Here is a 27,520-nt window from a genome sequence, read left to right on the forward strand (position 1 = left end):
GTCCAACCCCCCTGCCAGGAGCAGGGACATCTCCAACCACATCAGGTTGCTCAGAGCCCCGGCCAACCTGGCCTGGAATGTTTCCAGGGATGGGGCATCCACCGCCTCTCTGGGCAACCTGTTCCAGTGTTCTACAACTCGCACTGTAAAATTTTTTTTCCTAATATCCAGTCTAAATCTACTTCCCTCTATTTTAAAACCATTACCCCTCATCCTGTCACAACAGGCCCTGCTGAACAGCCTCTCCCCATCTTTCTTGTAGGCCCCCTTGAGGTACTGGAAGACCTCAAGATCAAAAAGGTAGATTAAAGATTTTCTTTGAGGAAATCTAGCTTTATGTAAGGCTTTATTGGTGGCATAGGATCTAAGAGCAAATACAAACACAAAAAGAAGTGGGATATTTTTAGGCGTGAAAAAGTTTGAAAAAAATACAGAAAAGGGAAGACAGCAAAGGGATTAACAGAAGATTGTTACCTCCTTTGAATTAATTTGAATTATAAGGGAAAAAAGAGGGAAAAATTGGAAATAAAAGTAATCACAGTCTTGTGGTTTGAAAGTTAATTTAAACTACAATTGCTTTACTTCCACACAGGCCAGGTATTGTTTTCTTCATTTGTTTTGTTTGGGAGGATAGCTTTATGTGGCACAACTGATGAATAGCTTTATTGCTTCAGAGGTGCGCAACTCTGTCACAGTAAATGGTGCCTCGTGCACTAAAAAAATAATGTGCAGCAGTAAAACTGTCTTTCCTGTCTCAGCCCTTTAAAAGATAGGTAAGAGGACCGTTTAGTTTAATTTATGAGAGATAATTAAATAGCTGTAAAACACTGACGCTGGTCTCTCTTTGTTTACAGCACGTATTTAATACTGAAAGGGTTTTTGAAATCGGAGCTGAAGATGTTACGCGACCTGTTTTCTCAGCAATCCTAACCAAGAAAAATGGACAGCTTGCGGAAGAAATGGACCCAATGTTGACAGACTTCAACTGATTTAGGAGGGGCCCCCAAACACCGGTGTAAATAATAAAAAAAATAATTTGTTATCAGCAGTCGTTATCCAGTGAATACTCTACATCTCTTACAGAGCTTCCGAACTACAGAGAGATTTTTTAAATTTTTAGCTGATGGGCAAGCGTGACAGATTTGCCTTAAATATTGCTACGACCACCTGAAGTGGGAAGTTTCACACTTTGATTCTAGCGAGTCCAATGGCAGGAAGGCCTTGCTGAGATGTGGGCAATGGCATTAATTTTCAGATGAAAATAATTAATATTAGATTTTGCAATGGTTTTTCCCCTCCACCTATGTCCCCACGGTGTATTCAGCTGAAAATAAAAGTATTGTATCTCCTTTCAGAAAGACTGAACAGCATCACACTCAGCTATTCACTTTAGAAATAAATAAACATTTATTAAACAACAAACAGCTAGTGGGGTCCCGGCCTCCCCATCCCCAAGCATTTGGTGGAGAGCTGCTCCTGGTAGAGGAGATGCACCATCTCAGAGAGAGTTTTTGTTTTTCTTGCATGTTGCATCAGTCTCTACTGCTGGAGCGGCGCAAAATTAACACATAGTGCCCGGCTTTGCACTTTATTATTAGTCACTGGATGTGCTTTTTATTTTTTTTTTTAAACTGTATATTCCTACCTCCCTAAAATACACCTCCTAAAAGCCTCATTTTTGTTATATTTAAAACTCTTATCTTCTCTGCTCTAGGTCATTATCTTTCATCCAAATACAACAAATATTTATTACAGCAAGGTGCCTGAAGCAAACTCAAAACTAACGTCCTTCTGAACTCTGAATCTTCCCCATTACAAGCTGGATTAGATGAAAGGTACACTGTTCAACTCGGGTTTCGTGCCAGCACCTGGCCTCTACTCGGCAGCGACCGTGCTGTCCTAACATCCACTTGGTCAGGAGATCGGGACATCCAGCTCTAAAAATAGCATGCTGTAGCTAGGTGGGGGAGTTCCAGGAAGGAATGATTGCTGGGAGAAGAAATAGGTTAATTGTCTCCTATTTCCAGGGTACGGTCTGGAGGGCAGGTGGAATGAGCCCGACGACGCGCCTTGAAAAGTGGATTTCTCTAAAATGACAAAATCAAGGGGCTGAAATACACATTAACGCTCACCAGTGCAAGCCCTAGTACCTCCTCAGATCTCTGTGGATCTCAGAAGGGGTTTCTGCTCAAAATCCAGCACACGTAGGAAGTCTGGACTCCATGTCCCTAGGAGCCATCGTCCTCCTGCAACACCAGCCAAAGGAAAACCTAGGGTGGGCATTTCACTCGTGGCGGAGTCGCCCGCAGCCACGTCCTGCGAGTCACGGGAGTTGGGTTAAAATCGGCAGCGTTCACCTGGGTGAAGACGTTTTCCTGAGGAAAGCGTGGGTGGACGCCCAGCTTCTGGAGACCCTGTGTCGGCCTGGCAGCTGCGCTTCGTGCTTGCGGTCGTTCTGTGGAAAGCGAAGGCAGACGGAGTTTACGGCGAGTTATCGGTTCATTTCTGTCAAACACAAAAGGCCTTAAATCTAGAAAGAGGTTAAAAAGTGCCAGGTACATGTTTTAGCTAGGTATTTGCCAGAAAAGGTGGTGTTTGATTTTTTTCAGCATCACCTTGCGTCTCTCAGAAGCTCAGGTGCTCAAGCATGGGAACTTGCCGCCCTTCTGCGCACTTCCACGGACAGCTGAGGTGGAAGAGCGGTTAGTTTTGCATCCTGGTGTTGCACAGATCTGCACGTGCACACAGGTGCTCTAATAAGCAGATACAAGAAACATTTGCATTAAAAAAAAAACAGATCTCAAAGAATAAAACTTTTGGTACTTTCCAGCTTTATAGTACTACTGACAATAAAGCTACACTCAAACGAACTGTTAAGTGCCGGTGCTGCTCTGAAAATGTGAGATTTCAAGAAAATGTTGCACAGAACCGCGGGAAGTGCGCGTCCCTTAAATGATGCTGATGCTAACTTAAACCTTAACAATGTGGTTACTAAGAAGGGTTGTGCTGGTATTAGGAAAAAAAATATTCCAGTTGTCACTCAGCTATGAAGGAGTTCCAAGCAGATGAACAAAATGAAAGATAATATTTTATGTTTCTTATTGGTTTGAACCAGAACTCGGGCAGAGGTGATCAACTGTTATTAACAGGGGAAAAAAACCCTAAGAAATCTGCCTAGATTCTCCATAATTTCCAGTTAAAAACCCAAATTTAAGCCGAAACTGTTTTCACAGAGGGAGATCCTACTGTTTGCAGGATGTACGGAGTTAGATTAAATGTTTGGGTTGTTAATAGCTGCACCGCAGAACTGAGGGTACAGTACTCTGGGAATGCCGTGGTCCCCCGTGCCCCGAACACCAAGAGAGGAACAGCGCACGCCGGCTGCCCGAGCCCCTGGCTGCTCGCCTGCTGAACCTTCTCTTAGGTCAAGCGACACGTTGATACCGAAGGATGACGACAATCTGTTTTGCCAGAGCCTCAGCTGTGCATGGTATGCGGAAGCCAGATGCCACGGCAGGGCCTCGCTGCTGGCACGGGGGGAGGCGGGGGGGAGCGCGGCGAATACCTCGCTGAGCTCCACAGGGCGGGGGAGCAGATCACAGGTGGATATTTTCAACATCTGCTCAGGCCAGACCCTTCCAAGGGAACAGCCAAAGGGCACCTTCTCCACCCCACGTTGCCAAACCACATTTCCCAGCCAGAGCTGCAAAACAGACCTCAGGAGTCATTCCCCTTCCCCAGTTTCCTCCCAGCACCACCGAAATAGGTGTTGCCCCCTCCCAGCCCCGCGTTGTGGAAAGGGCCAGACGCCTGGAACCAGGGTCACCGCAGCTCCAGTGACACACAAACACCGTGTCCTGGAAACACATGCATATCCTGAGTTACTGACATTTTCCAATGTAGGAAAGAGTAATTTCCCATCTGGGACCCAGCCCCAGGAGCTCACTCGTGTAAATAAAACGCCGAGGGTGCTGAAACTGGACTTTCGTGGTACGGGGCGGTACAGCTCTAGGAAGAGTTTTCTTACCTAGCTCATATGTAATCCTCACAGTTATTATCTTATACATAAACATCTTTTGAAAAAAAATATTTAGGTAATGTGCAAAGAATTTTGACTTACACTGAAAACATTTAAAAGGCTTTTTTTTTTTTTACAAAAGTTTATTTTCCACAAGGAAGAGCAATAGGAAAAATTAAATTGTTTTCCACATAGTTTTCTTGAAACAAGAGTCTACAAGGACATATTCAGCACCAAAACTAAAAACAAAGAAAAAGTACAAACAGCCATAGAATATAATCTATAAAGCAAACATTTAATATTGCACTTTGTTTCTCTAATGTTTGGATTTTACTTACTTTTTCCTAATTCAGATCAGAATTCTCTATCAAATACTGGGCTACAGCTGTGAACCTCATGTTTTATAATGCTGAGAATTGACCAATACTTGTGGAAGAATAATGCCTCTGAGCAACTAACACCGTAATTTAAACCGAAAGTCTTTATTTGGTAAGGTTACAGAATTTTTCACTCTAATCACAATGGCTGTGACGCCATGTCAATTACTACGATATTGGTCAATCCTGCTTCATATGCAATTTTCCATTATACTGTGATAAGTACTTTAATGCTATGTATACCAGCAATTGTTCCCTAGTCTGTTAAAGTAACAAAAAAGGAAAAAAAAGTAAAACCACCAAATGCCCTTTTATGCCAACGATCCCATCAGCTTTTAAAATTGACTGGTTGGAGAGGGTACAGGGAAGGGACATTCACAAAATTGGCCTAGTAATGAAAGATATCCCCTAATTTCCTTCTCATCCAATATTCTTGCTCAAAGCCCAAGCCTTTTAACTGAATCACTTAAAACGCGACTCATTTGTATTTTATCACCCTGTTGTCATTTTTTGAAACATGAATTACGGTTCATGTTCTCATAAAGGCCACTTATGGAAAAGCCTATTATTCTGTCGCATTTATGAAGCCTTAAAAATAAGGCAGAGGTTTCTAAGAATGAGCACCAGGCAGAAACACTAGCCTCCCGCTCCCTTCCGAGCTGTTTTATTGCACAAGGAGATAGACAGCTGATGGATTACGTCTTGATTTGTTTTAAGTCATCAACACCAGAAGCGTATCCCTTTGTCAATGGTCTGATTTCTGAAAAGTTGACTTTTATTGTAAATCTCTAGCATGTAAGTGCTGGTATTTGTTTTAGCACATCTAATGGCTCCACTGCACTCTCTTCTTCATCGGGCAAGTGCTCTTTCCGTATAATTTCTTGCATTCTGAAAGAACGTGCAGTGAAAATCGCTGTCTTGTTTGTTTTAAAGCTCTTAAGAGCACCACAGAAGACGCAACTGTGGAAGCAACTCTAGCTAACTAGTATCCCAGTACGGCTGGCAACACTGATCTCGCTCAGTTGAAGTATACTTCTAGCTTTACTATTTTTACAGTATCATAAACCCTGAAGATAATACAAAGTGCACAAACTGAGCTCTTAGCATAGTCAAAGCTTTTCTTGCAGTCTGAAATATACTTTCTCCTAGAGACTCATTACATATAGAATTTTTGGTGATTAGGTAACTATATACAAAAATAAATTTACTTTCCCTTCCCATCCCCACTACTTGAGATACTGATCAGTCTATGAATCCTAGACAGCGCATGACTATTTCCTTTTAAAATTATTTTGAGGCTCAGCTGGTGTCTGCTGGTGCTGCTTTTATTTGTGCCCATTTTTTTTTTAAAGCTTCACAACTTGAACGTGTTTTTTTTTTAATAACATAGAAAGAGAAATGGGAATGAGCATGGATTTTGTAACTTTTGTGTATGTCCCTATTCCAGATCCCCCTCTTGAATAAAGAACAAAAACAAAAAACACAAACACAGAACAAAAAAAAAGAGAAGTAACTCAACAGTGCAACGTAACAAAACAAATAGCATTCCAACAGTTTGGCAAGTGATGAGTTCACCTGAGATTAAGTGATTTTTAGGCAGTCTGTAACAAAACGCTGCTTTGCGATAATAGTAGAAAGGCAACAAATTCTTAAAGAAATCAAGAAGGTATACAATCTTGATGAAGTTATTAGTTTCTTTCTATTAACTCTCCACCCCCCCACCCGAGCCCCACATCTGTTGCTTATCTACTACAGTAGGCTGCAAAACATACAGCAAGAAGGATTGGCTTGAAGGCATTTGATGTTTGTAAATAAATCCACAATAGGATCCAAGCTGAAGAAGTGATACATGATCAGCCTACTAGGACAATTCTGAGCATGTGCATATGCAGGTAAAGTCCAGGCTACATTAAATTAAAAAAAAGAAAAAGTCAGTGCATTTGTCAAAGTCTGTTGCTGTTTTTTCTTTTGTCAAAACTTTTGCTCCTTATTGTGCGGACCACAAACGAGTAAGAGGGGAGTAACAACAGTCCGGCATAAATGAGAAAAAGCTGTAGTGACACTGAACCGCACAACGTAAGCAATGAGCATGTGCAAATTTCCAAATCATAAGAGGAAGCTATCCCTCTCTTAAACTGTGGTTTGAGTGTTTTGACACACATGACTGTAGGTTAGTAAGGCTGCTCCTAGTATGTGCCAGTATTTAAGGAGGGGGGAAAAAAAAAGCTCAGGTCTTCAAGCATGTGGAGCAGTCCTACAATGTTATTGTAGGCTTCAAAACATGATCACAGGTTGTTTTCGTCTATTCACCATACAGGCAAGAGCAAAACCACTTCCCTTTGAAAGTGTGTCTCCACCACGATGCCTCGACCTTCAACACGGTAGGTATGATTCAAAACCCAAGCCAAGTCAGCTTTTCATGGATTCCTTCAACGAGAGGGGCAAGATGGTCTGTCATCTGTGGGCTGATCGGGGTTTGGATCAATCTAAGCAAGAGAGGAAAAAAAAAAAACAACCCAAGGCATTTTTAGAGTCAATTGCTAGAAATAAAGCAATGCAAATAAAACCCCACCAAAACTGACAAGTGATAAACAGCATTCCCAATCCAAAGGTTATTCAAATGACTGAAAAATCTCCAGTCAATTAGAAAAAAATTTCAATGGAAAATTAGTAACTAAGTATAGTAAAAAACTTTACACTACAAGTTGATGGTAATTTAAGGATAAGCACAAAGAACTAAATAGAGACTTGAAAATAATGTGAATTGTATACTGCACTCTAAAAAGACATGACTAATCACTGAAAATGTAACTTAAAATGTTCATTTATTTCAGATGTTCTGGTTCAGAAGATAAAAGGTTATCATTCTACTTTTGACTTACAAGCAATTAATCCTCAAACACACCACAAAACGTCTTACAAGTTTGTGTTACACACCCATACTTCTTCCTTTCTACAAAAGAAGGGGAGCTTGCCAACTTACATCTCCAGAACTGGACAGTAAAAATAGTCTAAGTGTACAGTGTATCCTTTAGACAACATTCTTATCAGTTAGTTTTATACAATCATTTTCTGAGGACAGAAAAAAAAGACTTATTTATACATCTTTAAGTATCTAAGATGAAAAAGACTTGAGTTGTATGCTAGGGTTAAGCTACAGAAAAGTCCTCAGAGAAGTCTCCAGCATACAAACCATGCCCCTTCTCTGCCCTCTCAGCAGCACAGTAGTGTTTCGAGAGAAGAAAAATATGATTCAGGCATCTAGCCAAAGGACGCTATTTCACTGTTGTCCTACACCACTGCCTTTTCCTTGAAAAACAGGAACACTGAAAGCTTCTGAAGTTTTGTCATGGTTATTGAGTGGCTTTCACACCACTGAAAACGCAGCCAGATGTTGGACAACCGTGTATATACAGGAACCTAAGTCAGAACGAATACCTTCAACTCATCTACATGGAACTTCTGAAAGCCAGAATGCAGACCCAGAACCAAAAACGCACAAAGTAGAGCTGAAAGATATCTTTTTTGAAAGATAGTGCTGTGCATCTATAGACCCAAAGTGTTGGCGTTAACCAATGCAATGCGTTGTATGTAACGCAAGGCTTTAATGAAGTTGCTAAAAGGGTACACAACAGTTTGCAAATTTCTACAAAGCATTAGAATTCTGATAAATCCTGAGAACTCTTGATACAATTCACTTGCACTTTTGCTAAAAGTAATAAAGTTGCTTTATGCCTTGTTCATCCTCTTAATGATTTCTCCTGAGAGGAGAAACCAACTTCCTACATTTAATCCACAAGACAGAACTCAAAACCAGTTAATTGATTATAATATTCTGTCTGAGGTACCTACTTCTGAATAGAGGGGTGGAGGCAGAAAACGGAACTCCTGGATGTATGCAAACAACGGTCCAGGAAGCGCTCTCTCGAAGTCATCACAAGCACCTACGGGTGCAAGGCTGGACTGTCTTTGTTCCTCCGTGACCACTTCTGCATAGCTAGGAGGTGCTGCAGGGAAAAGGCACATGTAGTTCAAACTACAAAATCCTTATGCATGTCAAAATAAATCATAATAAATATTAAACTTATCATTGTAAAATGCACCAGTAGGTAGGTAAATTACTTCAGTGACCTTTTAAACAGTTGTTGAACACGTGAGGGAGGGTAGGCTGTTTTAAGATTATGCTCAAATCCAAGAGCAGACTGACCACTACTTATTGTGGTCCCCCCTTTAGGGTCCCTCCCTAAAATATCCCCTTTAGAATTGAAAGCATACCCAGAACACTGAATTTCTGTATAGGCAGGAATGGCAGAACACTGCAGGCCCAGACTCATTTCTGGAGTCTAGAGGATTTGTACATAAAAGCAGTTATGTTTACTAGATACGTGAAAACAGAGGGAGGAGACAGAGTTTCTCCTTTATCAAGGGATATCTCCCACTGAAATGAATTACACTGTATTTTCACAAAGCCTTGGCTTACAAGACTGGTAAAGGCCACCTTAAATTGCTATTATGACAGGTTGTAACACCTTATATCTAATGATGCAAATGGGATACTGGAGGCAGAATTAATGCTGCACAGGTACAGTGTCATCCTGTGCTTTCAGTTGCGCCAGCTTCCAAGCAGCTGGATTTCACTGCTTGTCCTCAAAAGAAGGATGCAGGGAGCTCCTCTACAGAGGACAAGGAGGTGGCAAGGAAACACCCCCAAGGGGACTTCCTGTGGGCTTTATTATGACGGATGCAATTTGGCTCTGTTTGCACCACAGCAATGAATAAAGCAGACAAAAAAAATCAACACAGATGAGCAAACTGATTGGGATTTGTATTGTCAGGTTACCTTCTGGTCTTTCAGGCAGTGTCAGACCAAGCCAATTCATGTTCATGCTACACTGGCTGCTCACGCTTGATGTTCTGCTACCAAATGGGTGTAGAGGAATGGTACCAATGACCAGTGGTAAGTTAAGGAATAAATCCATGGCGCCTGGAATATCAACGTACACCTGCAGAACAGCAACAAAAGAGGCGTTTGATTACAACGTAGGTTTGTATGAGCATTTTGTAACTATCAGACTTAAGCTCTCTGCCCACGGAGCTTTCAAGGAGGAACTTGTTTCTTACTGTCTGTTATAGGGCCAATGCCCCCACAGACACAAAAAGCTCCTGGAGTTCAACGCAGCTCAGGATTCTTAACACAAGCCCTCACATGGAAGGACTGTCTACTCGTAACACGTTTGCCTAGCTGGCACACCACACCCGCTTTAAGAACATGCATGACTTAAAGTGATTTACAGAACTCTTGTCAGGACTCAACTACCAAGATACATATTTCTTTTGTAACTAGTTAGCACAAAATGCTTCGTTTGCAATTTGCAAGGAATAGCACAGGGACTACTCAGCTCAAGTGTAACAGACCATCCAACATACCATCAGTGAATACTCCACACGGATTATACTGCAGTCTAGGATTGAAGGGGAAACAGGTGGGATCTTCAACTGCTTGCCATTCCAGGTTTCTGTTTTGCCAGATGACAAGGATTCCCCACGCAGGTTGGCAACAAGCTGTTTGACTTCCTTCATTTTCCCTTTGGCATAAAATGCCTGTGTTTGGTAAATGGCTGCCTTTGGCACCACCACACGGGAAGAGCAGTTCTCAATCTCAGCGAAGATCTGAATTGATTCACCTGAAACAAAACAGAATTTCATGTTCTCTCTGTATTTATGAGGCAGCTTAAGCAAATTGCCACATTCTGCGTACTGTTATAATGCACTGGATGCTACTAGCAATGCTCTATCTTGAAAAGCATCCATTGATAACACGAATGGGATCACCATGAGCTGATCTACAAGAAAAATGCACAGGCCTAATAGAAGCAATGTCCTTTGACAATCTGAAAACACAGCTAGCATTAAAGTTAGTCACAGTTAAAAAAATATCAGTAAGATCGCTGAATGCAGACTGAAGCAGTAAGACTAGTTTAAATATTTATCATATAAAAGCAGTAAGTACAAACTGTCATTTTAAAAGGGAAGGAAAAACATTTCCTATAATTACTTCTGTTACGTACCTGGGGTGTAGCCCTTCCTTTCAATTTTGGCACTTAAGGATATTGGGCCTGAGGTACAAAACCAACAACAGAGAGTCTTTTCTTTTGTGCCTGCTTGGGGTGACTGCAAGAAAAGAACAACATTGCTCACTTTAATTAAAGAGTTCCATGAATCTCTTAATCTATTTTAATAAACAAAAAATTATTTTCATAATATATTTAATAACATTAACTATTTTGACAAGTATAGCTGGTTTCAATGGCACTACACAGCTAAAGGGTTTATTCTAATTCCGTTACTTATTAACACCACCTTTCCTGCTACACATCATACAACAGTCACGCTTAACACAGCTCTTACACATAAATACCACGTAACTTAAGAAAAGGCTTTATAGCCTACATATCCCAACAAATCGTTGGCAAAGCTTTCCATTTATCAGTAAACTGTATTCCAGTACACTGTATTTCAGAAACAATAACTAAGTACTGTAACCTTGATTCCTGCTATTTCCTCTGTTTCGGAACGATCCCGTTTCATCTGTATTAAACAGACTTTGTTATTTTACATGGTACCAGGATTTAGGACTTGATCCAAAGCCCATTAAAGTCAAACGGGAGTCCTTTGATTTTAATGGAATTAGTGCAAGGCCAACGTCCCTTTCCAAGTCTGGTTTTTCACCCATACACGCAAGAAACCTATTTCAATGGACTTTGAGGGTTTTCTTCCCCAACTCTGTAGATCAGAATTTGGGGAAGAGGAGGAAAAACAAGTGAAGGAATTTTAGGCCAGATTGAAATAAAATCCTTATTGAAAGCAGTTGCAATACTGAAATTACTTTAATGAAATGACATTTCAGAAAAAAATTATATAGAATTGTGATAATTTCTCCCCATTGGTAGAAAACTATCCATATGGAAATTATCAATTATGCACGCCAGTACATTTTTTACTTTGCATTTTTAAGTTAGCAGTCTCTCACTATAGTTGTTCTCTTAAGTTTCACTGTTCCTTCCACAGATTATTCAAAATCAAAGAAGAACAGTTCTCAAAGTTCTCCTTCTTAGTGATACTTCACAATTTAGTACTATCAATTTAAACTGACAAAGTCATTTTACATATCTTAAAGCGAAGCAACTCCAAGTACAGGGAAACATAGCTTTCAAAATACAAATAGTTATAGAGTTGCTGAACTGATGTAATACTTCAGAGATTAACTGTAATTAAACTAGCAGATAAATATTAGGTAAAATTAGATGTGCATATTGTTTCACTTATACTTCATTATTTTTATGCCAGAAACAAAGAATGAGTAGTTCTGTCAATTCTTACCAGTAATGAAGGAGTGTTGATATCTATATGTTCAAAGACTGTAAATTCCTTCTTTAATTTTACTGGTAGAAACCAAGGCCTATGCAACTCGGCTTTCACCCAATAGCGCACACTGCCATGTCTGCCTTCGAATGAGGTAGCAAGTGGTCTGTGCAGGACAAAGGTCAAAATTGAGTAAAGTCTTTCTGTCTAATAATAATACAATTGATCAGATCAGAGATTAGTATGTAGAACTGCATTTTTAATGCACTGTAGTATTTAATGCAGCGTAACTTATTTGCAAAGTTTCCATATCTCGGAAAAATTCAAGATTAAAGCTGGGAGAAAAAATCATCTCCAATTCATCCTACTGTAGTTTTGCATAGATTTTAAGAATCAATTAAAGAATTGTACTAGAAAATGCCAGGAGAGTACACATTTCCTTTAAACTCAAGAGGCCACTTTCACGTCTAGAGTAAAGCATCCCCCTTTTAAGGCCAAATGAAGACTACCAACTTAAAATTAGCATTAGTACCAACCAATTTTTGTAAATCATTGTCTATTGTTTACTTGGCTGGTGTCTCAGTGTCAGGTTAATTTTAGCTGTAACTCCGCACTTCTGCGGTTTGCTTCATCTACAGCAGATTAAATATTTGGAGTTCTGAAGAGAGATGCTATTTTGAATACCTTCTAATTTTCCTCTACCCTGATGAGACCAGCTTAAAACATTTATTTTTTATATGGATGTGTATAAGTAAGCATATATATATATATATATAAAAAAATCATCAAGCCTATCCTGCTCTGAACTTTGACAGACGGAAGAAGTCCTTTTGGGAGCTGGAGGAAGAATGGCATGGAAAGGATTGCCAAACCTTCCAGCATCACCTTTCTTCCTGAAACATCGTAAAATGAAAGACAAAAGTATCTCCAATTAACAGTAGTAGTTTCCCATGACATTTTTTCCTTATTTTTATTCAACTATGTTCTATTATACCATGTTTTGAATACACAAATTATTCCCAAAGCTTCCCTATCTTCCGTAGGGAATACTACTGGCCATGCTAGCACTCTACTAGAATGACTCTTTCAGTTACAGGTTTGACTTCTCTATTTGCACATCTGAAATATTTACTTTTTTTTCCTAATTATTCAAATGAAAGGATTTTCTAATCTGTCTTCAATGTTTCATCCTGCCCCATATTCTTTAGGGGGGGGGGCGGGGGGAAAATCAGTAAGGGCAGTGAGCATCTTTCTTACTGTTGCTCTGTAGTTTCAGTAAATTTTGAAAGTATTCTATGGACACAAAGTTAAAAAATAAGTAGGCAGTGTCAAACTTCAGGCTGTTAAGATCAGTCTTTGCTTTTTCAATATTCTCAACAGCTGGCTTCACAGTGATTCCTTCAGGTCACTTTAAGAGAACCTGTGTTTTGACCAGTGCTCATGGTATTTTGCCGGCTGCCTGCTTCACTTCCAGCTAAACATTACATGTTCACACACAATATTTTGGTTTTTCATATTTAAATGCCCGTTCCAACTCAGGGGAAGATCAGTATTTGTTGTGATTTTCACAGAATGCTAAATTGTTTTTCAGAATCTCCACGTATATCAGCCTTCTCCACTGTTTCAGTAAGATCTACTGTAGGCTCTGTGTTTCACTTTGAAACTGAGCCATAGAAGTGTTTATCATCTGCAGGTTTTGCTAAAACCTGCACTCTCATGAACAGATGGTTTATTAACTTTAATATTAGGGACTGAGCTATTTCATACAACACTGCCAATTTTTTTTTCAACATTCATGACTTCACTGCTTGCCTCTTACAGCAAAAGGCTCCTTTTTTTCCATCCATGTCAAGACTCTCCCTCTGTTCTTCTATTCACAATGTCTGCATTACACTTCTGAGGCTTGGAGGGTGGGGGAACAATCTTTATCTTCACACTTCTGCTCTCACTCTTGCTTCACCTTTTCTTTCTGAGACAAACAGGATTAGGTACAGGAATTCCTCTTGCTTCATCCACCCATCCTTCTGCTTATTTCCACCCAGGCTTTCTGCATAAAGGCCAGCCTTGGTACATATGTCCTACATAAACAAGAATAACCTCCTCTTTTGTTCAAATATAGTTAAACTCGTCACATCTGCTCCAGACTGAGCCCAAACAATTCAGCTACGATCTTATCTCTAGTTCTAGTTCTGCTGGTCTGCATGGCTCCACCAAATTGCTGGTGGAGTTAGAAGGTATCTCAGACATTCTGCAGGACTCCAGTGACATTTCAAATTCTTCTTCCCTCCTCTGGGGAAGCGGTAAAATATTGGGAGACCTAATGAGTCAGCAGCATTTGGTGAAAAGACACTGAGGAGCTGGGCAGCAACAAGCTCCTATTTTGTGGAAATAATTAAAAAAAAAGCAAGTGTGTACCAGTTTAATAGCAACCTCTTCAGTTTAATGAGATTATGTCCTCGCCGCATGTCGCAGCACAATTCCTGCTACCATTGAAAAGGTTTCCCCACCACCCACAGCAGGAGTTTTGCTCAGAAGGGTGGGCAGCAGGGCCCGAGGACTGTGTGGCGGCACTTACGTCTGCGGAAGCTCAAAGCTGAATGCATATTCGTGCCTTCCCGAATGGATGGTGTGAAGGCCTTCCTCTGAATTGTCATCGTCTGGAAGAAAAAACAAACATACTATTCCACTTGCACACATTTTATATATTGCATGGGCTTCTCTTCCAGAATAAAAGGAATTTACACTCATTATAGCACTTATGAACACAGTGTCCCAGAAACAAGGGTCTCTGCTCCACTCATATTAACTGCTGGACGCAGGGTCAGATCTTACCTACAGAGGGACAGGCAAGATTGCCAGGTTCACCTTATACAGAAGCAGAGCTTAATTTGCTGTAATTTTTAATCTCACCTCTCAACACTGACACAGTTGCAAGCGCTGCCATTTCAAGACCTGCCTACAAGATCTGTAATGGAAATCATGCTTTCCACTGTAATAACTAGTTAAAACAAAATAGAGATGGCTCTTTAACAGCATTAAGCAATCTGCACAAAGTCTGCTGTGTAAGATTAAATTTAGTAATTTGGCTTCCTTTCATCTCTTGCCTGGCAACAGTGTACAGAAATTAATCAACAAAAAAAAAAGGGGGAGAATAAAAACGAGTGTACAAGCACCACCGGGAAAGTACCAGACAAATTCAGGGGCATTGAAAAAATGGCAACCTGCCCGATTAACGCTGTCTAGAGCGCAACTTTTTATTTTTTGCTAGATTCACTTTATCTTGCTCAGACAGCAAGACCTAGATATTTGATGGTTCCATCAAGAAAACTGACCTTCACTTACAGTTGTTTCTTGCAAGCCTTTAAATGCTGCAACAGATTTGTGGTTTATTCCAACGTAACCACTATAAAACCAGAAAAAAAAAAACACTGACTCCATCAAAACAGAAAGTTGAGAGAAAAAAATAACTGCAAAAGCACATGAGAAAGGCCAGAATAATAAAAGGGGACATAGCAAGGGAATGCGAAAGGCAATCGCTTCTAATTAATGGTCTGAAGCATTAATGGAGGCACACAGGATGATTTTAAGTTCCCATTGTCCTACAGAAAGGCCAGTGCTCCCATTTCTGTAGCGCACCAAAACGCCGAGAATCTTTTTTTTTTTTTAAAAAAAAACATAATAAAAAATTGAAAAATACACCCAAGAAAAACCCAGCCCCCACCAGCAAGCTACGGACACCTTCAGAAATAAATGTCAGGAAAGAGCGCCGAGAGGGCAAGACAACGCGTATCACTGCGAGGCTTTTTATTTTTTAACTTTTTTTTTTAAGGGCAGGGGGAGAGTTGTTTTTTCGGCGGTGCCTGTGCCTCCCAGCACGGCGATCTCCTCCTCGCAGGCGAGTTCCCGTCCTGCCCCCCTCCTTTCCCCCCCCCCTTTTCTGCCAGCTCAGCAGTCCCGCCGAGCCGGGGCGGCCGCGGCGGAGCTGTGGTAAACAAGTGCTGAGCTGTCAATCAGCGGCCAGGCTGGAGCAGGAACCGACCGGCCTAAACCGGTGCGAGCGGATCCCCAGCCAGCCCGCTCATATACATACGGTATACGTTACACCCGCCGCATTCGCTCAGCAGCTCCGCTCCCCGCCGCCTCGGGGAGGGAAAGGAGGGGAAGGCGGGGCGCCGCCCGCCCCTCGCCTTCCGCCGAGACCCTGTTCGGGGGATGGTACCGGGGTGGGGTGGACGGGGGACGGCGCGGCGAGGACGTGACCGGCCGCAGGGAGTCCCGCGGGACGGGGCTTCCCGCCGCCGCAGCTCCTCAAGGGGAGCGGCCCCCGCCCAGCCCGGGGGAAAGGGGAAAACCTGCTCCCTTCACCCCCGCGGCCGGCGCCCCTCCAATCAGCGGCTGGCATCGCCTTAGCAACAAGGCAACAAACCCCGGCCGGCCAATCAGGGGAGAGGGTGGGCGGGGTCCCCAGCTCATGGTCGGAGGGAGCGGCGCCCGGGGCAGTCATTGAAACTCGGCCGCGGGGGTCGGCGGGCAGCGGGGCGCGAACCGTCCTCCCCCCCACCATCCCACGCCCACTCCCACGCGTGGGCACCCCGCCCCCCCCGCCCCCAGCTACACCGCCACGGGAGGGTCGTCCGTGTCCACAGGCTCCTGTCACCCGCGACCCCGAGGTGCGTGAAGTTTCTTGGGTTTCTAAGCAGGGGCTGAGCCGCCAGTCACCCCGTTAGCGAGCTGCGCACGAGCGGTTAATTATTTAAAAAAAAAAAACCCTTTTAGGGTTTTTAGGAAACCCCCAGCTTTCACTTCAGAAATGCTTGGTAATGGGTGCTGCGCGCAGAGTTCTTAAATTACATATTTATTTTTTTTTTCTCCCGTAAAGGAATGGGAAATATCCCATCCTTGCAGTAAATATGCTGCATAATTTTTTCTTTTTTGAAAAAAAGAAAAAAAAAAGGGCAAAATTACATAACCGGTTTTAACATTATTTCCCTGTGCTAGGGAATTAAGTCATCGCCACCACCTGACGCGTGCGGCCAATCTGCGCGGAGCAACCCCCCCTCTCCCCCCCCCCGCCCCGGACCGGTCCCAAACAGGATTGAACCGCTTCGAACAAAGGCTGCGAACTTGGGGGTGGGGGGGGGGGGAAGCACAATAAAACCCTCCAAAAACCCACAAAATACCTCCGGACCGCGGGTTTGTCAGCCGGGGGGGTGGGCGTCGCGGCGACCCCCACGGAGGGGATGGGGGGGGGGGGGGGGGAACCAACAAAAAACCTAAGAGGTTCTCCCCAGTTTTGGGAGGGATGCTCCTATGAAGCACCCGCCCCCCTCCCCTTGCTTTTCGGACACGTCGGGGTGTCCCCCTCCCCGAAATTAAAGCGATTTACAAGGAAAGGGTAAAGGAAAAAAAAAATAAAAAATTTACACGTGGGGTGGCGATAGCATGTGTCAAAATAAGCCGCAGGGAATCTTTTACCTGCCAGAAACGAGCTATCCGTACGTAAACCGTCCCATTACCAGCCCGAAAAGCAGGACCCCGATGTGTCAAAAAGTCTGTTTTTTTTTTTAATGCTTTCATTGTATTTCAGGATTTGGTAGGATGCTGCCAGTGAAGTCGTTCACTGGCTGTGACTTTACAGCTGTTTTCCCCACAGAGGGGCAAATCCTGCTGGTATTACTCGGGGAGGGGAGGAGGGGGGAAGGTAAAAGGTATTTAAAAAGAAAAAAATAAAAATAAGGTATTAATAAATGGCTGTGCAGGTTGTGCAACACAGTTCTGCTTGCAGGGACTCTGCAGATGCATCTCACACCCGGGCTGAAAAGATCTGCACGTCCCTGCTCCACACCTACCGCATCTATTTAAAAAAAAAAAAATTATTAAAAAAAAGGGATAAACGCAGACGAGGAAAAGCCTTACCCCTCTCGTGGCCGATCAGGATGTCCTTATGGTTGAAATACTCCACTTCTTCAGTGTAGTTCTGCGTGTAGGCAGTGTTGGATCCAGCGTTCCTCGACTCCGTCCAGCGCACCTTCGCGTGTCCCCGCGCGTGGATTTTCAGAGATTTCACTCTGATTTCCCCAGTTACTTCTAAATTGACCCTTCCTGAGACTGTGTCCCCGCTGGAGTAGACGGGGACATTGCTGTCATTGAGACAGTCGAAGCTTATTGTCAAACTCTTCACCTTCCCCAGCACCATGGTTATATAGCAAAGTGTAGAAAAATAGACTGTAAGGGAAAAAACAAAAAAAACAACCAAACCCCTAAAACCCCTCAGGCAAAGGGCGACCGCGGGGGCGCGTACCCCTACAGCCCGCTCATGGGGAGCTGAGGGCGGGGAGCCCCGGCCCCAGCCCGGCCGGCGCGGGGGGGGGACGCCGCAGACACCGGCTCCGCGCTCTCCCCACAAAGGCGCTGCCTCGGCCGTCCCGGCCCCCGCTTTATAAGGCCGGTGACAAACAAGCTCCGGCGCCTGTACGCATGCGCCGCCCCGCCCCTCCGGCCGCCCCTTCGCGCTCCGCCTTTCCCGCCGCCCCGCCCCGGCGGGGACAGACCGGTTTGTGGCGGCTGCGGCGGTGCGGCGGGTGGGGGTTTCGGGTGGGGGCCTCGCTTTTTGGGGCGTCAAGGAGCGGGGGGAGCGACCCCAGGCGGGGTCAGCCCTGCCGGACAGCGGTGCCTTGCCAGTTTGGGGGGCGTTTCTTTGCCGCTGGTGTGGATTTTTTAATATATATCTATATCTCTATATATATTTTACCCACGGTAAAGACTCGGTTCAGTTATTAAACGCTGCATTGCTAATTATTCTTCACGTCTTCCCCAGTGACACAAGGTTTTCAATGAGACGTGTGATGGTGGTGGGTGTTCGCGCTGAGGCGCTGCGCTCAGACTTCCACAGCCTATGCCGGTATTTACTGGTTTTCTCAAGTAAAAGAAAAAAAAAAAAAAGTAATTCATCTTTAACTTAACCCGACACCTGGTGGAGGTTCCCGTGGGTTTTTTTTTTTTATGACTGAAGATGTTCCGATGTGTCCTGCCGTTGTGTTAGGACTTTTTATGTTTTTGCACCATCTTGTGGTAAATGTTCGTAGAAGCATTTCGGTTGGAAAAGACCTTTAGGATCATTGAGTCCAACCGTAAAAAGATAACTTGGAGGAGAAGCAGAGGTCTTCTAATTATTCTGCTAATGCTTTTCCCGTTGCTGTCATGTCTTTAGATGCAGATGGTCTCCTGCATATGCTTATTTGCACGTTTTTCCTTTTTTTTCCCTACAATTTAGAAGATAACCGTGTCCTCCACAAGTCACAGAAACGACAACTCTGTGGTCTGCAGGATGTGTGAAAGCTGGGAGCCAAACTGGATGCAGCTTCCATCCAGGCGGCTCAGGCCACAGGTCCCATCCTTCCAGTTCTGGGTTTCTTCTCACCCTCTCTCAGGCCAAATCTGCGGCAACGACGGAAAGCACAGCAGTTGCCTTTTCCGGGAAGCTGAAGACCCAAATCTTGGATATTCATACCCCAGTGGATATTCATATGGATTTTTTTTTTTATAGTTAAAGAAAGGGACCTTCCCATGTCATTGGGGTACAATGTGTGCTCATTTATTTTCTGATACCTGTGATATATTTTGTATACTAATTGCATTTGCCCATTCCAGGCTTGCTGAAGGATAAAATACTTTGCAGAGCTGCTGTAAATCCTCCCCTGTGTGTCGTCTGCAGACCTTCTAGCCCTGGCTTGCTTCCCCTCTCACTAGGATTCCTGTCTTTCACTGTTCTGTTTCTAGACGCACAACTTGAGAGTACCGCAGCCGCTGTCGGGACGTGAGCTGTGCACCAAGCATTTTGTGCGAGTAAAGCGTTAAGAAGATCACGCCGTTTGCGAGCTTGTGGGTCATCTTGTAGGACGCTAGGTTTTGCCGATTTGCAGGCAGTTAGGAGTCCTGACCGTGCGTCATGCTGAGCAGCAGACAATATGTTTCCTGTTCCTGGATTTCTGTCTGGAGGAAAATGCAATGGACGGTAGCCCTGTTGAGAACAACACAAATGTTCACTGCAGCACTGAGACGGCTGCAATTTGGAGAAACTTTTGAGGACTGCAGGCATGATTGAGCCTTCTTGGGTGTTTTTGCGAACACATGGAACTGAGACCACTGAAATGAGTGGGACGTTTGGGTACCCGTGCAATGCAAAATCCCAGAATCTTTGAAGCTCTCTAATTTCCATATGTTGCTATGCTATTGTTCTGAGTTAATTACAAAATATCCTGAGTGATCAGATGTGCTGACTTACATGAAAGTTGACCTAGTTTTCGAGACTAATTCCAAATGCCTGTTAAAGCTTAGTGGAAAAATAAATCAGTTTCATATTCACTCTACACCCAAAGCGTCTCAGCTGAGATCTGCTGCTGTTTGAAATAATGACCTTTCTCCTAGTGCCCCACTCAGGAAACTTCCCTGTGGGTTTTTTTTTTTTTTAATTCATCCCTATTATCTCTTCCCTAAAACATGAGTCTCCTTCCTGCAGTCCTTCACCTCCGTGTCCTTCGGGCAAGGAGAATGGATAGGGAACAGCATTTCCTGTGTTGCATCCTGTTGGTTGTCGTGGGCCCAGCTATAAACTCCCAAATCGCAAGATTTGGTTGTGACCCTGGCGGTATTTGGTATGTTAACTTGAAGGTTCAGATTCAGGGGAAGCCAGAAGCAGACACTTTTAAACCTTTTAGTCCCAGGCACCTTCTAGACCACCACACCACTATACAGGGTTATGTGTAATTTTAAATCTGGAGCACTAAACACGCTGACACAATTTGTTTAAGCGTTTGTTATGAATAATACATTTTAGATCCACAGTTCTGCAGAGTGATGTTGTAGGTATGTGTATTCATGCAGTTCTCACGTCCTGCCAAAAGTCACACAGCGCTTTTTTTTTAATCTTTCTCATAGTGTGCTCTTAGTTTTATTTTCGTTCTCGTAATTTGTACGTTTCGTGCCATCTGGTGGCAAACGGGGTAAACTGCCTGCGCTGCCTTTTTGCAAGCCTTTTGCTTGTGCTTTCCTGCAAACTGGCCGTTCACCGCTGCAGTCTTTGTGTCAAAATCAAATCTTCTTTTAAAAATACAATTCTGCTTTTATTTAAATGGAGAACATGCTATGGAGTGTAACTAAAAGAGGTGTCTAGCCGTTATTTTCAGACGTTTAGCTAACTGTAAATAGTTAATCTTCAGGAGTTCAGTAAGTTTTACAGATGGCGGAACAGGATTTTAAAAAATGAATACAAAGATGATCAAGTTTTATAATCTTAGATAAACGGCAGGCAGTGAAGCCTTAGTTCGTACAACACTTAGAGTGGTTATTTTTTGCCAGGAGCCTCCAATAACCCTTCTCAGGCCTTGTAGATGATAGAGTCCGCATAGAAGTCTGCATAAAGCTTAGAAAAATCAGGTCCAAATTTTTTTTTTGTTTGTTTGTTTTTGGCTGACAAAACCCATGAAGATGGTGCTCTGTCTGTTATTGGAGTTGGTAGCTCCAAGGAAGGTGGCAATATTCCAGCCTCTATAAAGGGACAAAGATTAGACCTCACTTAAATAACCATTTCTGGAAACTGGCAAGCCCTCCCAGGTATGCCTTTTATTTTCCTCTTTTTTTGGGGGGTGGGTGCAGAAGAGGGGAAAGAGGAGAAAAAGTTTGTTGCATAATTATGGAAAATTAGGGAAAGAAAGAAAAAAAAAAACCCATCCTGGCTGGGTGGGTAATACAGATTGCAATGCCTGAGAGTCTTCCCTGGAAACTTGAAAATTAGTACTGATTTATCTGAATACGTAAAGCGGATTCATCTGTACTTAACTATTCCACTATCGATGGCTGCGTAGTGTCAGGACGCTCTGCTCTGCTTCGGAGAGGTCCACACAGTTCAGATCTTGGCTGGAGGTTTTTAGGCGACCTAGAGAGATAATCCTTTATGACACAGACTGCTGTGCAGGCTGAGATCCAGTAGAAGGACGTCAATGTAGAAATGGCCAGAATTTAGGTCAGCAAACCCCAAAGCAATATCCTAAAAATTCTTGATAAGCTTTCACCCAGCCTTGGAGGTTTTTGGTTTTTTTTTATGTGGAAGTTTGTCGGGTGCCTAGATTTGCACTTTTGTACATGGACCAGAGCTGTCCCAGCCTCGACATGGACGATACGTTAACAGAATCATCACAGGATGGTTCAGATGGGAAGGGACCTTGAAAGCCCACCCAGTCCAACCCCCCTGCAAGGAGCAGGGACATCTCCAACCAGATCAGGTTGCTCAGAGCCCCGGCCAACCTGGCCTTGAACGTTGGGGAAGCCATGCTGCTGTCTTTATTTTTGGCCTCTTAGTGACACAGAAGCAGTGCCTCTCTCCATTTTCCTGGTGACTGCTCTTAAAAAGTGAAGACATAGACTCCGCACCCCTTGTTTGGCTCAGCAGCTCTGTGGGGAGGGTTCCCAAGGCATGCAAAAATACACAGGGTGCTCAGCACTGCAAGCCAGCCTTCATGCCCACGCCGAAACCGAAATGGCAGGGGGGTGATGGCTTGTGGGTGTGACAGCTGTATGTGGCTTTGTGCCGGAACCTCGAGGTGTGAAGATGTTCAGACAGAAAAAGAGAGTGCAAGAGTGTAGCGATGCAGGATGGTCTAGTAAGCACGGGTGTTTTAAGGATTTTTGAAGTGGTTGCACCAAAATCCTTGTGAGCTGGGGAAGAGTACAAAGGAAGTTATGGGAGAGGGAGCTGTTAACAGAAATGCTTCAGAGATGAGCAGGAAGTATGTGTCAGTCAGGTCCTTGGTGCACCTTGTGTTACATACGGTCGGCCAAGTTTGAACGACAGAAAGGATTTGGGGATTCAAAGTGGAGCTTAGGCAGAGTGAAGAGGTGGGTCCATGCAAACTTCATGAAGTTCAACCAGGCCAAGTGCAAGGTCCTGCACCTGGGTCATGGCAATCCCAGGCACAAATCCAGGCTGGGCGGGGAATGGATTGAGAGCAGCCCTGAGGAGAAGGACTTGGGAGTGCTGGTGGATGAGAAGTTCAGCACGAGCTGGCAATGCGCCCTTGCAGCCCAGAAAGCCAACGGCATCCTGGGCTGCATCAAGAGAAGTGTGTCCAGCAGGTCAAGGGAGGGAATTCTGCCCCTCTGCTCAGCTCTGGTGAGACCCCACCTGGAGTACTGTGTCCAGTTCTGGAGCCCCCAACACAAGAAGAACATGGACCAGTTGGAGAAGGTCCAGAGGAGGCCACAAAGATGCTGAGAGCGCTGGAGCAGCTCTGCTGTGAGGCCTGGCTGGGAGAGCTGGAGCTGTTCAGCCTGGAGAAGAGGAGGCTCCGGGAGACCTTATAGCAGCCTTCCAGTGCCTAAAGGGGCCTACAAGAAAGATGGGGAGAGATTCTTCAGCAGGGCCTGGTGTGACAGGACAAGGGGTGATGGTTTCAAAATAAAGGGAGGCAGATTCAGATTGGACATAAGGAAAAAATTTTTTACACCGAGGGTGGTGGAACTCTGGTCCAGGTTGCCCAGAGAGGTGGTGGATGCCCCATCCCTGGAAACGTTCCAGGCCAGGTTGGCCGGGGCTCTGAGCAACCTGATCCGGTTGGAGATGTCCCTGCTTCTGGCAGGGGGGTTGGTTGGCCTTTCAAGGTCCCTTCCCACCCAAACCATTTTAAGAATCTATGGTTCTAACTGTGATAATGGTAAAATCCGTGCCTGTCCTTTGAGACACTCTGTTTCAGAGGCACCCCAGAGTTTTATTAGCAAGTTTTGCATGTCTCATTTTTGCAAGACTTGAGCAGCTTGGTGTTCCTTTCATTCCAGACGATCAGGATCCAGAAACTGAGCATTTGTTGGCTACCAACGCTACGGGACACAACCTGAAAAGACGTCACAGTTATGCCATGATGGCGTTCTGGTCCTATGACAGGTACGTCTGTGGGCACACGCATGTTAAATTTGTTAGGGACAGTTTGCAAGGCAAGGCCGCTCCTCTTCTCTGCTCTGTTTTTAGCAGCTCTCTGGCAGGTGAGAGCACTTCGTCATGCCGAGTTTTCCCGCAGGACGCAGCCCCTGGCACTCTGCTCTATGCTGTGGGGTTCCGGCATCACTGTGGAGTGATGTGCAGTAGGGTCCCCAAAAATGACTTGCATCCCATATCTGAAAGTTTGTATGTCCGCAGGCTGTTGTACTTGACAGTATTACTTCTGAGTTCCTCGCAGGTACTCTGGTTTTAAAAAACAGGGGAATGGACTTCATAGTTTGGGGTTTTTTTATATATAATTTTTCAAATTTATTTTTTGAGGTAAAGTTTTTTTTTCATATAAAGGCCATACAAAAGCAGGAGGAGGTCTAGACAGATAAGTAAAATTGTACCAAATGTAATTTGTGTGGGGAAATCTGTACTATTCGATTTGTGTGGCACAGTGTGCATCTAATTAATCTTTTTGTGATACCCTTCTACCGGCTTGGCCTTCTGTGACAGGGTGACAGCACTGGTGGACAAGGGACGAGCAATGGACATCATCTGCCTGGACTTGTGCAAAACATTTGATACTGTCCCACATGACATCCTTCTCTCTAAACTGGAGAGACATGGGTTTGATGGATGGAGCTCTGGGTGGATAAGGAGTTGGCTGGATGGCTGCACTCAGAGAGTGGTGCTCAACGGCTCGATGTCCAAGTGGAGACCGGTCACGAGTGGTGTCCCTCAGGGGTCCGTGCTGGGCCCGGCCCTGTTCAACATCTTTGTCGGCGACATGGACAGTGGGATAGAGCGCACCCTCAGCAAGTTCGCCGACAACACCAAGTTGTGTGGTGCCGTCGACACGCTGGAAGGGAGGGATGCCATCCAGAGGGACCTTGACAGGCTGGAGGGGTGGGCCCGTGCCAACCTCATGAAGTTCAACCAGGCCAAGTGCAAGGTCCTGCACCTGGGTCATGGCAATCCCAGGCACAAATCCAGGCTGGTCGGGGAATGGATTGAGAGCAGCCCTGAGGAGAAGGACTTGGGAGTGCTGGTGGTCGAGAAGCTCATCAAAGAGCAAGCAATGCACCCTTGCAGCCCAGAGAGCCAACCACATCCTGAGCTGCATCAAGAGCAGTGTGGCCAGCAGGTCAAGGGAGGTGATTCTGCCCCCCTACTCTGCTCTGGTGAGATCCCACCTGGAGTACTGTGTCCAGTTCTGGAGCCCCCAATATAAGAAGGATGTGGACCTGTTGGAGAGGGTCCAGAGGAGGCCACAAAGATGATGAGAGGGCTGGAGCACCTCTCCTGGGAGGACAGGCTGAGAGAGCTGGGGCTGTTCAGCCTGGAGAAGAGGAGGCTCCAGGGAGACCTTAGAGCGGCCTTCCAGTGCCCAAAGGGGGCTGCAGGGAAGATGGGGAGAGACTCTTCAGCAGGGCCTGGTGTGACAGGATGAGGGGTAACGCTTTCAAAGTAGAGGGAGGTAGATTTAGATTGGATATTAGGAAGAAAATTTTTACGCTGAGGGTGGTGGAACACTGTCCCAGGCTGCCCAGAGAGGCGGTGGATGCCCCATCCCTGGAAACATTCCAGGCCAGGTTGGCCGGGGCTCTGAGCAACCTGATCTGGTTGGAGATGTCCCTGCTCCTGGCAGGGGGGTTGGACTGGATCGGCTTTGAAGGTCCCTTCCAACCCAAACCGTTCTATGATTCTATGACTCTATACCTGACATGCCAGAAAATGCAGCTTTTTTTTTAAACCCATCAGAAGTTTTTCTCTTTCAGGCTGTGGATCCGAAGTGGGCAGATTGGTTCCCTGCCACCCCAACCCAACAGCGGTGCAGCAGTGAGATAAGACCGATCTGTGTCCTCAGGACAGTTTGTGGGCTACCACAGATAGCTGTGGAATCAGCGTAACGTTGCTTATGAGTCTCATTCGCAGATGCTTAGCTCTCCGCACATACTGTGTTCGGACCTAGCAGAAGTGCTAAGATTCAATTTTGGAGCTGGGTGTGTAAGTTAAGAGTTTCTTTCTGGTTTTCCAGGAACCTTTGGCGATGGCATTCTTCATTTTACTGGACTGCGCAAACAGCATTTTTCTGAAGACCCCAGGTGATCTGAGCAACACTGATCTAGATGAACTCATACATGGAAACCGGTAGTGTTACCGTTTTCTCCTTCCCTCCCGTTTTCATCTGTGGTAATGCCATGGTTACTAAGTAATAGAAGAAACGCTTCAGGCTTTCCTCTTACTGCAAGACATTAAATCTTTCCTCTAGGTGTAGTCCTGTATGTTTCACTGGAATCACCAACGCTGTAGAACACAGAACATGGAAATCACAAAGAAGTGAAGTATTGGGTGACAAAATTTATAACGGCCTTCATACATTCAGATCAATGTAAGTGATGCAGCTTAAGATTATTTTTTTTTTTTTCCCCTGAAGTTTCTGTAAATATGGATAACCTCATTTGGCAGGGTTTAAGCATCTTCCACCAGTCAGTCTTGCCCCCCATGAAGATTACGGAAGAAGAGTCCTTTTCAACAGAACAGCAAAATTTATTGAGAAAAAAAAAAAATTAGTTGGGCAAGTTTGAAGATGGTGCTCTGCTGAGACTGTTAATTGTTGTTTTGTTGGCCTGCTGGGGATGCTTAAAATCACCTTCATGCTGAAGACGGAAACTAGCTTAAACTCCCATTTGAAGCTCCTTAAGAGGACTGTCATGTGTAGCATAGCGTTACGCTAAATTTCTGACACCTGTGTGGCTAAATCTGAATTGCAGGTCTGCTACCTGCTGCCTTTCACCCAGCGCGGGTAAGTGTTAAAAATAGCCCCTGAGCAAGGAAAATAGATGTCAAGTTTTAACGACTCATGGTCCTTGCTGAGAACTTAACCGAGAAAAATTCCCCGCACTCTGGTGGAGGGGCGCACAGACATATTTCTTGGATTGATTGTCACTGGTGCACAGAAGGAGTCCCAAAAGATGTAATGCTTGGTTGATAGAGGTGTTGACTTATCCTTCAACAACAGCTTAGCAATTTTTGCAACTTCTCTACTTAAATAAATCAGTCAAGTAAGGAGCTCGCTACTGTGTAACATATGGAGTTGTCAGTAGTTTTTATCTTTGAAAATGCTATTAGCATCTTTTGGGAAAAGAGTCTCACAAAGAAGGCAGCAGAGCAGTAACATTAAGTAGGGACTGATTAAGGGGACATTAAGGGCCTTATTAAGTGCTTCAGTGCAGGGAAGGGTAATGTTGAACGGCTAAATTATAGAAAACATGACGAATGTTGCTGTCACATATTTTCATTCATTAGGGCCCAACAGCTCTCAGACTGTCAAGCCCAAGCTCCCCTCCAGGGTTTTTCGGTGACCCTCACGTGGCTTCAGTAAAGTGGTTTAACAAATTAATTGTCGCAGCAACCTCAGCAGTGGTTCTCAGGAAGGGTTGCAAAGGGAGAAAGTCTGATTTTCCTGCTGAGGAAACAGAGGAACGCAAAGAATCCCAAATCACCCAGCAGTTTCACATCTCCTACTGTTAGAGATGGCAAGATACTGTAGTAGTTTTTCCACCTTTTTCTTCTTTTTACTTTTTTTTTTTTTTTTTTAAATGGGATAAAGAGCAACCCCCCCCCCCCGCCCAGCACTGTGCTGTTACATGAGGAGATGAAGAATTAGCTGAGCGGAAGATCCAAGTAGCCCAAATTAATGAAGCATGAGAACAAGGTTGATTAATGTAATATGCAGTTTGATAGTTCAGCATATTGCCCTTCCCAGCAGAAAATGTAATTGTT

General features: G+C 44.3%; 1 protein-coding gene across 1 annotated transcript; it reads right to left on the reverse strand.

Annotated features, from left to right (window-relative positions):
• Positions 1-4,139: 4,139 nt before the first annotated feature.
• ARRDC3 (arrestin domain containing 3) lies at positions 4,140-18,144 on the reverse strand. Its single transcript, XM_086769883.1, has 8 exons — positions 17,674-18,144; positions 14,333-14,414; positions 11,776-11,923; positions 10,464-10,566; positions 9,823-10,079; positions 9,236-9,398; positions 8,248-8,402; positions 4,140-6,881 (listed from the first exon to the last, which is right to left on the reverse strand). Exons 1-8 carry the CDS (start codon positions 17,951-17,953, stop codon positions 6,825-6,827), a joined length of 1,245 nt encoding a protein of 414 aa, XP_086626009.1. The 5' UTR covers positions 17,954-18,144; the 3' UTR covers positions 4,140-6,824.
• Between the last annotated feature and the right edge of the window lie 9,376 nt (positions 18,145-27,520).

Source organism: Chlamydotis macqueenii, chromosome Z (assembly GCF_036417535.1).
Source record: "Chlamydotis macqueenii isolate bChlMac1 chromosome Z, bChlMac1.mat, whole genome shotgun sequence".
NCBI lineage: Eukaryota > Metazoa > Chordata > Aves > Otidiformes > Otididae > Chlamydotis > Chlamydotis macqueenii.